Source organism: Phodopus roborovskii, unplaced genomic scaffold (assembly GCF_943737965.1).
Source record: "Phodopus roborovskii unplaced genomic scaffold, PHOROB, whole genome shotgun sequence".
Taxonomy (NCBI): domain Eukaryota; kingdom Metazoa; phylum Chordata; class Mammalia; order Rodentia; family Cricetidae; genus Phodopus; species Phodopus roborovskii.
Genome location: NW_026126460.1, coordinates 3036080 through 3050617, shown reverse-complemented (window position 1 = coordinate 3050617; position 14538 = coordinate 3036080). Strand labels below are relative to the sequence as shown.

The window sequence follows — 14538 nt, the reverse complement described above, 5'->3', positions numbered from 1 at the left end:
ATGACCTATACAGCTCAATTAACTACTTCTCTCTCATCAAAAACCATAGAAGAGGAACAGAAAGATAGCTCATCCACCTGACAAATGAGTTTGAGCTCTAGGATCAACAAGTTGGAAAGAATCAAAAAAAATCCCCTTCAAGCTGTCCTCTGACATCCACATGTGTATATGTCCACATATCTCCAATAAATGGACTTAAAAATGAAAGGAGTACTACGAGAACTGTCAATCCAGAACTGTTAATCATCTAAATGCCCTGAACAAATAAAGGTATTTTCAAATGAAAGAAAACTAAAGGCTGAGGCCACAGAATTTGCTGGTATATGCAAGGTTCTGAACTCCCAGCACCAAAAGGAAAACAACCAACCAAGCAAAAGAAAACCCCTAGAAGTATCAGAAATATAAGACAGAGTGGTGAAAACCTTTAATCCAAAACTTGGAAGGCAGAACAGCCTAGTCCACACAGACCACCAGCAAGAGCTACACAGTGAGACCGTGTCTCAATAAGATAAAAGTAACACTGAAGCTGGATATGGTGCTTCATGTCCCTAATTCCAGCACTTGGGAAGTCAAAATAAGAGTGTCACAACATCAAGGCCAGACTAGGCTACAGAATGAAATGAACTGTCTCAACAAGCCAAAATAAAACAAGCATTGTATCAGTGAAATGGCTCATCAAGTAAAGATGATGACTTCACAAATCTATACCCTGAGTTCAATTCCTGAAACCAAAATAAGATAGGAGGGAAGAATCAACTATATACATGTGTCCTCTGACCTCCATACATGCGCCATGGCCTACGTGTGCCTTCATATACACAGATATAAACACACAGTAAAATTATAATGTTTAAAAAAAGTGGGCTAGGGATATATAGTAGAGAAATTGCCTAGCACCTCTGAGGTCTTAAATTCAATCTTCAGTGCTACCAAAAGAAAATATCCCTGCCTCAATTGTATGTCATAATTATATAAATCAACAGGAGAGAAAGGGGTCCATGTAAGACTAAAGAGTCTTTCAACTGTAATAAAACACTTTTCTACTTAAGTAGACCATGACTTTAGTATTTTCTGTAATCACCAAAAAAATCAGATACAGTCAAAATTATAATTAAAAAATAATGCTTAACTGTTCAAAAAACCTTCAAAGGGAAGAAAAGATTAACTGAACAAAAAAGATAAACACAACATGCATTTATGAAGTCCTGCCCAAGTTTAAAACCTAGAACCACATGAACCAGACATATTGTTGCATACCTCTAAGGCCAGTACTAGGCAAGTGGAGGACAAGTCATCCTTGGCTATATTTCAAGTTTGAGATCACCCTGGCAAATATGAGAGCCTATCTCAAAAAAGGGCCCCTAGTCCCCAACTCCAGCCCCATTGGAGAGTAGGCTCAGTGACTAAGAGCACTTGCTGCTCTTGCAAGGAAATGGATTCAATTCCCAGTACCCACAAGGTGTCTGTCAAGTGCTGTAACCCCATTTCCAGGGAATCCAATGTCCTCCTTTGACCTCTGCAGGCTCCTACACCATGCACCTGGCGCAATCATACATTCTCAGGCACACAAAAATACTTACACACAAACTGCAAAGTTTAAAAAAAAAAAAACTGAAAACAAGAAATAAAAACTAACTTCAGTCCCTCAGTCTACACATATCTGCAAATAATTGTATTAATCTTAACAAAACATAATATAGAAATAGATGGAAAAAAATGAAAAGATATGACCCAGTTCTTTGTTGGCTATAGGAAATTTACTTCAAATATAAGTAGGTTAGCTGGGAATAACTCAGTGGTAGAGTGCTTACTTAGCATGTGTGAGCTCCTGAGTTTCATCTCCAGCACAGTAACCTCCTCAAACCCCAAATGATAGTACAATAAAAATGTTATTTAACCCATACCTAATCTTACCTACTATTTTGTACCAATTTCTTTGGGTGTTGTTGTTGGTTTTGTGACTTTACAACTTTTTCTATTTTTTAGTAGCACCTCCTTTCTTTTTATTGTAGTGCTGGAGAATCAAATCTAGCTCCTCAGGCATACTACCCAAGCACTCTACCACTGAGCCACACCTCCTGCCCCTGTATAACCCAATTTCTGCCATTCTTTTATTCACTGTTTTTATTAATTGAGAATTTCATACAATATGTTTTGATTTTATTTACCCTAACTCTTGCCCTAAAGTCTTCCCAGGTATACCCTACCTCCCTATACCCCCAACGTCATGGCCTCTTTTTAATTTAATAACCCATCAATCCCAATTTGTACGTCCATATACTTCTTGGTGTCGGACCATTCACCGGATCATGGCTGAACTACCAGGAACCATATCCTTAAAGAAAACTAACTTTTCTTCCCCAGAAGCCATCAATTATCAATAACAGTTAAGTTAGGGGTAGGATGCTCATGAACCTCTTCCTATTCCATGTTAGAGTACTGACTGGCTTGATCTTGTGCTAGGCAATCACAACACAATTAACCCATTAATTTGACCTTTAACAATTAGCCACAAATATTATTTTTTCACCAAACTCCTGATTCTATTCAATATAAAAGAACCACCATTTTTTCCACTGGGGTTAGGGGAAGATTAAACCTAACACCGTATTCTAAGTGACTCTCAACACAATGTCTAAGAATCTCCTTGTATGCTATCACACACAACATGCCATGGAAACCCCTCCTTGGGAATCAATGCTATAGTGAGCTATGTGATAGTAGTCAGCTAAAGGAAAGCACCTCAGTTTTCACATGTACTGGAGTGTGTGAGTTATGAACCAAAATCATTAGAAAAAGATATAAATCTCAAAAGCACATTATTAAAAGTTTAGCCACCAAATGAGCATTTTATTTCTATTTAGTTATTATAATTTGTCACTCAATATTAATTTTATTATACACTCGAATTTCTTAACATACTAAAATAAATCAATATTCCATTAACCCAGTGGTTTATACCCACCCCACCCACACACACACACACACAAACTAGGAATATCCAACTATACCAAAGATATAAAACGCTTGTTATGAAGGTTGTAAAAGAAATTGTTATTACCTGCTGAACAGCAAGTGTACTGTCCATTTCATCAAATGATTCATCAGGCCAATTATAGAAATCCTATAAAAGTAAACTCATGGTTAAAACATATACAAAGTTACAAGGAGAATATTATAATGGTACTATAAACATCAATTCTTAATAAAATTCCAAAGCTCACACTTTACAATGTTGTTACTAACAAAATAAAACAATCTTAGCTAATATCCTTAAATGGACACAAAAATTATATACCTGAACTACACTATATATATATATATATATATTTTTTTACCATAAATCCCTTAAATACATTTCTCATTCCTCTTTCATGGATTACTTAACTGGAAAGGAAAGTTCATCACTTTTTGTTTACAATTGTGAGGTTATAATCCTAAAAGTTGAACTGGGAAGATATCCCCAAACATAAAAAACTAAGTCAAATTTTTGAATAGGTAGCATTATTAGTAAGCAATTTATAACTCCATGGAATTATTTTACCATGGAGTTATAAGTTATTATTCCAATTACAAGTAAAGGTTTAAATTTCTAAATAGAAATATGACTCCATTCCAAAAGAATTTACACAGGGGCTGGAGAGAGGCTCAATAGTTAGAAGAAATGGCTCATCTTCCAGAGGTCCTAGGTTCTATTCCCAGCACCCACATGGCACCTCACAACTGTCTAGTCCCAGGGAACCAGGGCCCACCTCTGGCCTCTGTGAGCACTGCATGTATGTGGTGCAAGCTGCTGCCCAAACACACACAAAAAAATAGTTAATTAAAATTTTTAAATGTTGGGGGCTGGAGAGATGGCTCGGTGGTTAAGAGCACTGGCTGATCTTCCAAAGGTCCTAAGTTCAATTCCCAGCAATCATGTGGTGGCTCACAACCATCTGTAACAAGATCTGGTGCCCTCTTCTGGTGTGGATGATAACAAAGCACTCATACACATAAAACAAATAAATAGATAATGTTAAATAAATGTTAAAAATAAAAGAAAGCCAGATGGATCCTCCTCTCTCTGTCTACCCCTCCTCAAAAAAAAAAAAAATGTTTTTTAATGTTTTTATTCAGAGATGAATGAAATGGAACAGTAGGCATGTACAAAGCCCTGGATTTATCACCAACACAGAGGGAGTCACCCAAATGTTTACTTACATATCTCACATAGCTTCCTTTTTCAGTACTAGAGAATGAACATATGCTAGGAAAATACAGCCACTGAGCTGTATTTCCAGCCTTTTTTATACTTTTCATTTTCATTAAATGTTACAGACTGACCTTGAACTTGCAATCTCCTACCTCAGACTCCCACGTAGCTGGAATTACAGGCCTATGCCCAGACAAGGTTCCTATGCAATAAGCAGCACAATTCCTGGCATAGAGCTGATCCTCAACAAATATCTCTAGGCTAAAATGGGGGTGAGGGTGTTATTAAGCAATGACCTTTACTAACCAAAAAAGTGAGCTGAGGTTGAGGAAAAGAACTCTAAGACTGCAGAGTATAACACCATGTGATTAAAGTTTAAGAAAATGAAAAGTGGCTGGGTAGCTCATATCTATAATCCCAGGACAGGAGAATCACTGTTTAAGTTCAAAGCCAGCCAGGGCTACAAAGTGAATTCCAGTCCAGTCAGGGCTACAGTGTGAAACCCTGTTTCAATTCCCTCCCTTCTTACCCGCCCCAAAAAAGGAAGAAAGAAGGATGGAGAAATGTCTTAGTGGTTAAGAGTATTGGCTGCTCTTTCAGAGGACCCAGGTCAGATCCCCAGCAACCACATAGTGGCTCACTGACTGTAATTCCAATTCCAGGGGAATCTGATGTCCTCTTCTGGCCTCCTTGTGCAATTACAGGCATGTGGTGCACAGGCAAAACACTCATACATAAAATAATTAATTTTTTAAAAATTAAGGAAAGACTGCTTGGTAGTGGCACACACCTTTAATCCCAGCACTTGGCAGGCAGAGACAGATGGATCTCTGTAAGTTTGAGCCATAAATGGACATCTATTCATATCACCCACCAATGCTGAGAAAACATCTATGGAAGAAGGAGCAAAAAGAATCTAAGATCTGGCCAAGTGGTGGTGGCACACACCTTTAATCCTAGCACTTGGAAGGCAGAGGCAGGAGGTCTCTGAGTTCTAGGACTTAAGAACTGGAGGATGGAGTGGACTATCATGAGACACTATCCTGGGCATGACATGGCCACTTCTCTCTTAAAACTCAAAGCACACTGGGTCTGCCAAGGGAAGGCTCAAAAGATTCTTCTTTGACCAGGTGCCAAGTATCTATAGTTAGGGGTGAAAAGACATTATTATCTTCAGTAGTATAACAACTATTAAGGTGCCCACAACCAGTAAACAGCCCTAATGAAATTAGTCGATTACACACCACAAAAGAATAAGAGTGAAAAATTAAAAGATATGAAAGTACAAGAGGAACTACTTGGGAATTAGAGTGGATCAGCAGGAAAGGGAGAGGAACAGGAGGTAATGGAGGGTGAATAGGAAAATACATTAAATATGTATGAAAGTGTCATAATGAAACCCATTATTATATACAATTAATATTTTACTAATAAAAATTTAAGAGCTTGGGAGATGGCTCACGTGATAAATCACATGAAATTGTGATGGTGAGTTCAGATCCCCAGCACCCATGTAATAAAAGCTGGGCACCCTGCTTATACTGTGTATGTACTGAGGAGGCAGAACCATAAAGATCCCTGGAGATTGCTGGACAGCCATTCTAGCAAAATCTGTGAGCTCCAGGTTTAATGTTTCAAAAAATAAGGGGGAAAGTGATGGAAGGCCACAACCAAAGTTAGCCCTCTAGCATGTCCATACACACTTAAATCTTAAAATAACTTGAAGCAAATTAAGAATGTTAACGTACGTTAGTTGGTTAATTTTTAAAGACAGGGTTTCTTTGTAGCTTTGGAACCTGTCCTGGAACTCTCTCTGTAAACCAGGCTGCCTCAAACTCAAGAGATCCTCCTGCCTCTGCCTCCTAACTGCTGGGATTAAAAGTGTATGCCACCACAGCCTGGTTGTTAACATAATTTAAATCGAATAAAAATCATCTAAAAAATGTTAAGGATTCTAGGAGCTGGAGAGGTTCATTAGTTAAGGGCACACAATGCTCTTACAGAGAACTGGGTTTCAGTTCCTGGCACCCCTATCAGGTGACTTGCAACTGCCTATAACAACAATTCCAAGGGATCAAACATCCTCTCTAGCTTCCATGGATACCTGCATTCATGTGGCATACAAAAACTCTCTCTCTCTCTCTCTCTCTCTCTCTCTCTCTCTCTCTCTCACACACACACACACACACACACACACACACACACACACACAAATAATTAAAAGTTAAATATTATAGAAGACTTGAGTTGGAATCCCCAGCACCCACATTAAAGGTGGGGGGCAGGCATGATGGTACTGGAGGGAGGCAGAGACAGGAAGATCTCTCTGTGAGTTCAGGGTCAGTCTGAGCTACATAGCAAGTTCTGGGTAAACTAAGACTACACAGAAAGACCCTGTCTCAAAAACACAAAACATTAGGCTTGGTGGTTCACATCTTTAACCCAATACTCAGGAGTCAGAGGCAGCCTGGTCTACACAGTGACCCTGTCAAAGACAGCAACAGAGAAAAACAGAAAGAGAGCACAGAGGATATGGGCTAGCAAGCAAGCCAGCCAGTCACAAATGCACGTAATTCCAGCAGGGGCAGAGGTAGGCAGTTCTGGGAGCTCCCTGGCTAGCCAGTCAGCCTTCTGATGAAACTGACCCTGTCAAAAGCAGTAATACAATGGGAGAGATAGCTTTCTCTGGCCTCCATGAACACCTACAGAGAAGACACCTGCACATACACGCACACAAATTTTAAAGATTAAAATTATTAGTGGTAAATTAAAATATTAGCAAACCAGGAATTATGTATGATACTCTGTAACCCCTTCATTTTGAAAGCTGAGGTAGGATTATCAAGAGTTCAAGACTTACTGGAACTACATAGTGGTTACCAAGACAACCAGGCTACTATATAAGGCCCTGCCTCAAAACAAAGCCAACAGTGTTCCAAATAGAGGAAGGAAGACAAGGAATTCAAGGTCACCCTTGGCTATACAATGAATTTCAGGTCAGCCTGCACTACATGAGAACCTTAACGGATGGACGGACGGACGGACAGACAGATGGACATATGGACGGACGAGCAAGCATGCATGGTGCATTTTTTATAGATATACATAGACATACAATAGTTGGGAAGCAGGAGAATCAAGAAAGCAAAATATAGGACAAATTTGTCTCAAAAAGAAAAAGAAAAAGTTAACTCATTACATGTTTTCACATAACTGTGACATTTGTTAGACACTTAGGCAAAATCTAGCTTAATAAATGTACTCATTTAATTCAGTCAATATACGTTAAAAAACCAGCCATGTATTGTCTACATTCTAGCCTAACCAACTTTTAAAATGTTCTACTGCACATGCCTATGATTTCAGCACTCAGGAAATGGAGGCAGGATGAAAAGTTCAAGGTCATTCTCAGCCACTTAACTCTGTTCAACACAATATGCATCATTTTTGAACAGATCTATTTCCAACAGAAGAAAAATTGTGTGATAAACAGGGAAGGTTGCTTAAAAGCAGTTTTTTCTCTTAATCCTCTTTTTTTTATTAAGCTCTACTTAACCTTAACTTGCAATAAAGTGGAGAAATACAATTTTTTTTTCATTTCATAGCAAAAGGACATGAGGCAGTATTTATTCTAAATAACTTTTCAAATTTTAAAATTTTCATTTAAGGATACAGCTGAGAGACAAAGTGCATGCTTAATTTATGACAGTAAAAGTCCTATATTAATCCCAAACACCAACATTATTTTTTTTAAAAAAGGAAGTGATCAATTAAGAATTAGAAAAAAATGTTGCTTATGTACATACAATAATAGCTATTTGGAAAAAAAGAGAACCTTAGAAAGTCAAATAGTAAAAAAAGTATACATATTATACAAATTTCCAACATAATAAAGGCAAACCTGTCAGTAGAAGGAACTGACAACTCATGATTCCATGACTTTCAAAACAATTCTCTAAAGCTAGGGATGAAGCTCGGGTGGTAGAGAACTTGTCTAGTAGGCTCAAAGACCTGGGTTGACTATTCCTGAACATTTCATAAACCCTGCAAGGTGGTATGTACTGTAATTCCAATCCTGCCTGGAATGGTGGAAACAGGAAGGCCTGAGTCCAGTGTTACCTTCAACTATACCATAAATTTGAGGGTAGCCTGATTTTGAGACCCGTCACCAAATCAATAACAAATAGCAATTCTCTAAACCGGGCATGGTGGCGGGAGGCTGAGGTAGGCAGGTCTCGGAGTTCGAGGCCAGCCTAGTCTACAGTACTACTTCCAGGACAGCCAGGGTTACACAAGGAAACCCTGTCTTGAACACCACCACCACCCCAAAAAAAAAAGCAATCTGTAAAACTCAGTAGCACAAGTAACCTGATTTTCACTTCTCTTAGAAAGTATGTTTTTCAACAGGAAAAAATTCTCCAGTACACAGTAACAGGCAGAAGACTAGGCAGCAACAAGCATACTGGCTGCTAAAATTATATTTTAAACATACTTCTGATTTTAGAACATCTACTCGTGACAGTCCATTTCCTCCGGCTGATTAAATCCCATCAAGTTTGAATGTCAATTCATTTTCATACCGGGAAGCATCCCAGGTTCGCAAATCGTAAGCAGCCCGAGTTTATTTCCCCAATAGTGCCCTACTAAAAGGAGTATTAGAGGTTTTCGTTTTGTTTTTCCGGTATATTATATCAGCTCACTCCGACTGATGTCCACACGTATTAGCAAGGAAATTCGCAAGGAATGACAAGTAACAAGTCGCAACCTGGTGATAAAAACTTGCGGGACCAGTGAACAGCTGCAGGGAAGCTCGAGGGAGTGGTGGCAAAGACAAACAACAGGAGGGTAAAGCAAATTATCGCCACCTGCATCCGGCCAGACAAACTGGATGGAGCTGACCGGCAGGCGCGTCACCGGCCAAGCCGGCGCGGAGTGGAGGTGGGCTGTGTTTACAGCCCTCGACGCCGGTGGTCCCGACGCGGGGCGGCCCCCGGTCCCCAGCGGGCCCACCTCTCGCCCGGGCGCCGTCAGCTGCCACTCACAGCAGGCAGCGCAGCGGCCACCGCCGGTGACAGGCTTCAGCCTCGGGCCTCGGCAGGCCCGCCAGGGCCCTGCGCCTTGAAGGCCTCCAGGGCGGCCGGCGGCGGCTCGGCAGCCTCGGGGCCCGCGGCTCCGGAAGCGCAGGCCACCGCCACCGCGGCCCCGGCCCCCGGCCCCCGCCCGCTCGCTCGCCCTGGCCCGGCCTCCCCTGGGCGGACTCCCGCCGGCAGGAGCGTCTCGGCTCGGTCCCGCGAGCTCCTTGACAGGAAAGCCGTGGAGACGGTACCTGCGCCTTCGTGCCCGGCCTGTTCCGCCTCAGCACTGCCGTCCCCTCCGCCATGACCATAGTGCCAGAGTCTGGGCGGCTGGCGTCGGTACCCGGATGTGGGGGCCGGCAGCTTGCGCGGGGGGGCGGGGGGCGGGGCGCGGCCGCCGCGGGGAGGGGCGGCAGCCAGCGGAACAGCCGGCGCTCGCGCGGGGCACGGCGGGAAGAGTGCGGAGCCCGCGGCCCGGGCGGTGGGAGGAGCACAGGGGGGAACAGCCGGCGAAGGACCGGAAGTTGGGGTCCGGGGCTGCTTTCAAGGTCCGTGTCGGGGGTGATCGAAGCCCGCGTCACACGTGGGTGTTTGTCCTTCGCCTGTCTATACTGGAAGGGCAGTTTGCACAATAGTGGCCATTTCAGTAAAGCTATGTGAGACATAATTCTGCAAAACCACCCCGGAAGTTAAGGAACAGAACATACCAGACAGTCAGATTGGCTTGAGGAATTAAGTGGGGAAGATAGGAGGCACTGATAAAAGTTGTTATCTGTGGGCCTCTCACTTAAAAGCCAAGGACTCTTTCAATGACAAGTTGGTTTCCGTAGATAAAAGACTCAGATTCTAAATTAAAAAAAAAAAAAGGTGCCCATCCTGAGATTAAAAACTGCACATTGTCTACTGTACATTAGAAAGAGTACAAATTAGCTCCCATTTTACAAGTCGGGAGCAGGAAGAAATGAATAGTCCTTGATAGGTGTTACACATTTTTAGATATTAACACAATTCCAAGTTTTTCTTCTGTTTTTAACGTTGTAGGATTTTGTTCTTGTTATTTTGCTGTTCTTTTCCTTTTTTTGGAGACAGGGTCTCACTATGGTGTAGCCCTTGCTGTTCTTAAACTCAGATCGGCCTGCCAACAGGAACAGTCAGGCTTAGAAGTTCACGTCTATAATCCAACTCAGAGTTCCAGGTGATCTGACACCTTTTTCTGAACTCCTTGGAAACATGCAGGTAAAAAAAAAATAATAATAATAAAACTAAAATAAATAAGCAAGAAAAAGTGAAAAGAATTGTTTAGAGTTCAAAACCAGCATTGGCTACATAGAGTTTGAAGCCAAGCACAGCTATAGAGCAGAACTTCTGTCTTCTCTCACTCCTCTCCAAGATAAAAAAGAGACCACAGCACTTTTACAAAAGTCTTTTTTTTTTCTAAAGTTTTTGGCTTACAGTACCTGGGATACATTTAATCATGCTGAGGAAGTTGTGGGCACTGGAGAGGCTTCCCGGATAACAAGGGCATGAGGTAGACAGATCCTCACATCTTGACAGTTCAGAAGCAGAGGTCTGGAACTGGAGCCAACAGTTGGTATCACGATCAAGGCCCACGCAAAATGACCCACCTCTCACACTTAGGCCACAGTTAAAGTTACACAACCCCTGAATAGCATCTCAAGCTGAAGACCAAGTGTTGAAACACAGGAACTGGCCCAGCAGATGCAGGCAGGTCTCTTTGAGTTCAAGGTAAACCTGGTCTACAAAGAGAGTTCAAAGACAACCAGGGCTACACTGTCTTTTTAAAAACCAAAAGAAATCAATTAAGGAATTGCCTCCATCAAGTTGTCTTATGGGTATGTCTTTATTAACGACTGATTTAGGAGGGCCCAGCCCACCGTGGGTAGGACCACCCCTGGGCAGGTGGTCCAGCATTGTATGAGACATTTTACAAACTGAGCAAAGCATGGGAAGAGGCCAGTAAGCACTGTTCTTCCATGGGCTCTGCTTCAATTCCTCACCCTGAGTCCCTGCCCTGCCTTTATGAAATCAGTCCTTTCCTCTTCGAAGTTGGTGTTGGTCACAGCAACATAAAAGCAAACTGGGGGGGGGGGCGTCTGTGTGTGCCATGTGTGTACATACAAGTGTCCTTGGAGCCAGAGAGGGAGTCAGAGGCTCTGGAGCTACAGTTACAGGTGGTTGGATGCTAAGAACCAAACCCAGGTCCTCAAGAACAGGAAGCACTTAAGGCCAGGAATCACTCACTAGCGCTTACACTAAAATCACTCATTAGTGCTTATACTACTGCACTGAGAACTTCGGACAAATAAAGCTTAAATATCATGTCTCTACTAGAGAAAGAGGAGGGGCCAGTGAGACAGCAGAGGGCTATGTGTGTCTTCCGTCTTTAGACAATTCCATTCCACTCTGAGTATTAAGTTTAAAATTTTAGGATTGTGTGGTATTTTCCCTGAGTATAAATAGCAATTACTTAGAGTTGAAGATCATCTTAATGTTCTCTTTCTGTGTGTGTGTGTGTGTGTGTGTGTGTGTGTGTGTGTGTTGAGTCAGGGTCTTTCTGTGTAACCCTGTAACCCTGGCTGTCCTGGAACTCACTCTGCAGATCAGGCTGGTCTCAAACTCACAGAGTTCTAACACCTATCTCTACCTCCTGAGTGCTGGGATTAAAGGCATGAGGCACCACAGCCCAGCATCTAAATAGTCTATTAAATGATTTCAGCCCACTTAAAGACAGAAAGAGAAAAAAGAAAGGTATATAATAGATGTTAAACTCTGGAGCACGTGGTATTTGGGAGGAAGGGACAGGAGATTCAGAAGTGCAAGGCCACTCTGAGCTACAGGAGATGTCTCAAGTCAATAAATTCAGTTCATTCCCTTTGAAAAGTCCAATAATTTGCATGGTGATGTAAATCATGACCTTTCTCACAAAAAGAACCTTGCTCTCTAGAGTTGGCCGAAATGTTTCTACTTCATAACCTTCACATTTTCCTTCCTGTCAGTCTACAGATATGATCTCCAAACTGGAAAATTATAAAAAGAATGAAGTCAGGGATGAAGGACAGCTCAGTGGTCCAGTGCTGTCTGAGAGAGCAAAGAGCCTTGAGGTCAGCCCTCAGCAATGGAGAGAGGAAACAGAGACAGAGGAGAAGAGGAAGGGGGAGATAAAGCAAAAGTTATCTCAATCATTCATCAAGCTGGAGAGCTGCCTCAGAAGTTAAAAATGCTTACTGCTTTTACAGAAGATTCAGCTTCAGTTCCCAGAATCCACAGGGTGGCTGACAAGTGCAAGTCACTCCAGAGTAACCCCAGCTCCAGAGGATCCAATGTCCTCTTCTGGCCTTTGTACCTGCCCATACACACAGACAGCCACTCATACACACTGTCTTACTCTGTGATGAAACACAATGACGAAAAACAAGATAGGTCGAAACAAAACAAACAGCCAGGCAGTGGTGTGACGCCTTTAATTCCAGCATTAGGGAGGCAGAGACAGCCAAATTTCTGTGAGTTTGAGACCAGCCTGGTCTACAGTCAGGAAAGGGTTTATTTGGCATACATATCCTGAATTACAACCTACTGGGGGAAGCCAAGGCTGGAACTCAAGCAAGGCACGAACCCGAAGGCAGGAACTGATGCAGAGGTCATGGAGAGTGCTGCTTACTGGCTTGTTCAGCCTGAGTTCTTATAAAACACAGGACCACCAGCCCAGCAACCACAATGGGCTCAGCCCTCCCACATTAGTCACTAAGTAAGAAAATGCCCTATAGGTTTGCCCATCTTATGGAAGAATTTTCTCAGCTGAGCTTTTCTCAGAACATACACATTACATAAATAATAATAAAATAACATAAATGAAATAAAATCTTACTTAAAAAAATCCTGATTCTCATGCCTGTTAATGAATAAGACTTTAAATGTTTCTTCATTTGTAACGCAGATTGTGTTCAGCAATACTTAAACATGAATGGAAATTTAGAAATGTTTAGAATACCTCAAGATCCAGTAATTCCACTCTTAGGCATACACTCAAAGGATGCACACTCACACCACAAGGACATTTGTTCAACTATGTTCATAGCAGCATTATTTGTAATAGCCAGAACCTGGAAACAACCTAGATGCCCCTCAACTGAAGAACGGATACAGAAAATGTGGTACATTTACACAATGGAATATTATTCAGCTATCTTTTAAAAAAATGACATCATGAAATTTGCAAATATATGGATGGAACTAGAAAAAATTCACCTTGAGTGAGGTAGCCCAAACCCAGAAAGATATAGTGTATATTCACTTTTAAGTGGATATTAGTAGTTAAATAAATGATAACCAAGCCACGACCCATAGACATGGAGAGATTAAAGAGGAGGGGTCTAGGGAACACATGTGGATCTCTGTGGGAGGGGGGAATAGAATAGATTTTATGGGTAGACTGGGGATAGGTGAAGATGGGAGTGGGGGAGGGTCAAGTGGGTGGGGAGAGGGGACAGAGGGAGAGAATGCAGGGAGAAAAGAAATGGCTCTAACTGGGGACTGTGGCACTATTAGTAGGTGTGGCCTTGTTGGAGGAAGTGTGTCACTGTGGAGACAGGCTTTGAGGTTTCATATACATTCCACGCCATACTCAGTGACACAGTCTCCTTCTGCTGCCTGGGAATCAAGAGCTGGAACTCTCGGAGCGCAGCCTAGACGGCTTGAGAGGCTGCTTCAAGGACTACAAGGAGGAGTTGAAAGAAGAGGAGGAGATGGAAGAGGAAGAGATGAGCCCCTTCTCCCTGTGGTTGGAGTGGCCAGACTCTGAGAACGAGGAGGAGCTCCTGCTTAACCTTGCTGAACTGACCCCATGTGTTCTATTTGCAAAGGTTACTTAATAGATGCAACTACCATCACAGAATGTCCTCATACCTTTTGTAAAAGCTGCATTGTAAGACATTTTTACTATAGCAACAGATGCCCAAAATGCAGCATAGGTGTCCACAAGACACAGCCTCTTTATAAAATAAGGTTGGACTGACAATTACAAGACATACTATACAAATTAGTGATAAAGAGAAAAAAAAAAAAAAAGCAAATGCATGGTTTTTATAAAGAGGTCTAGAAGTACCCCAACCTGCTGGTCCACAGTCAGTCCCTTCAAGCAAAGGAAAAGATAAGAACGTCCTAGAGTTGGTGTTCAATATTCCACCTGAACTTGATATGTCTTTATTACTTGAGCTCCTTGGAAGGACACCATCTCTGTGGGAAATCTGA

The 14538-nt window shown here is 42.0% G+C and overlaps 1 protein-coding gene and 1 pseudogene across 1 annotated transcript in view; one reads left to right on the top strand and one right to left on the bottom strand.

The window, feature by feature from the left end:
- The window catches only part of Mob4 (MOB family member 4, phocein), a 24160-nt gene extending 14492 nt beyond the window's left edge, over positions 1-9668 (bottom strand). The window contains exons 1-2 of the mRNA XM_051190219.1: positions 9522-9668; positions 3062-3124 (exon numbers count right to left, since the gene is read on the bottom strand). Of these exons, the coding sequence (XP_051046176.1) occupies positions 3062-3124; positions 9522-9581 (123 nt within the window). The 5' untranslated portion in view covers positions 9582-9668. The remainder of the gene's footprint in view (positions 1-3061; positions 3125-9521) is intronic.
- Positions 9618-14538, top strand: LOC127226527 (polycomb group RING finger protein 6-like; annotated as a pseudogene).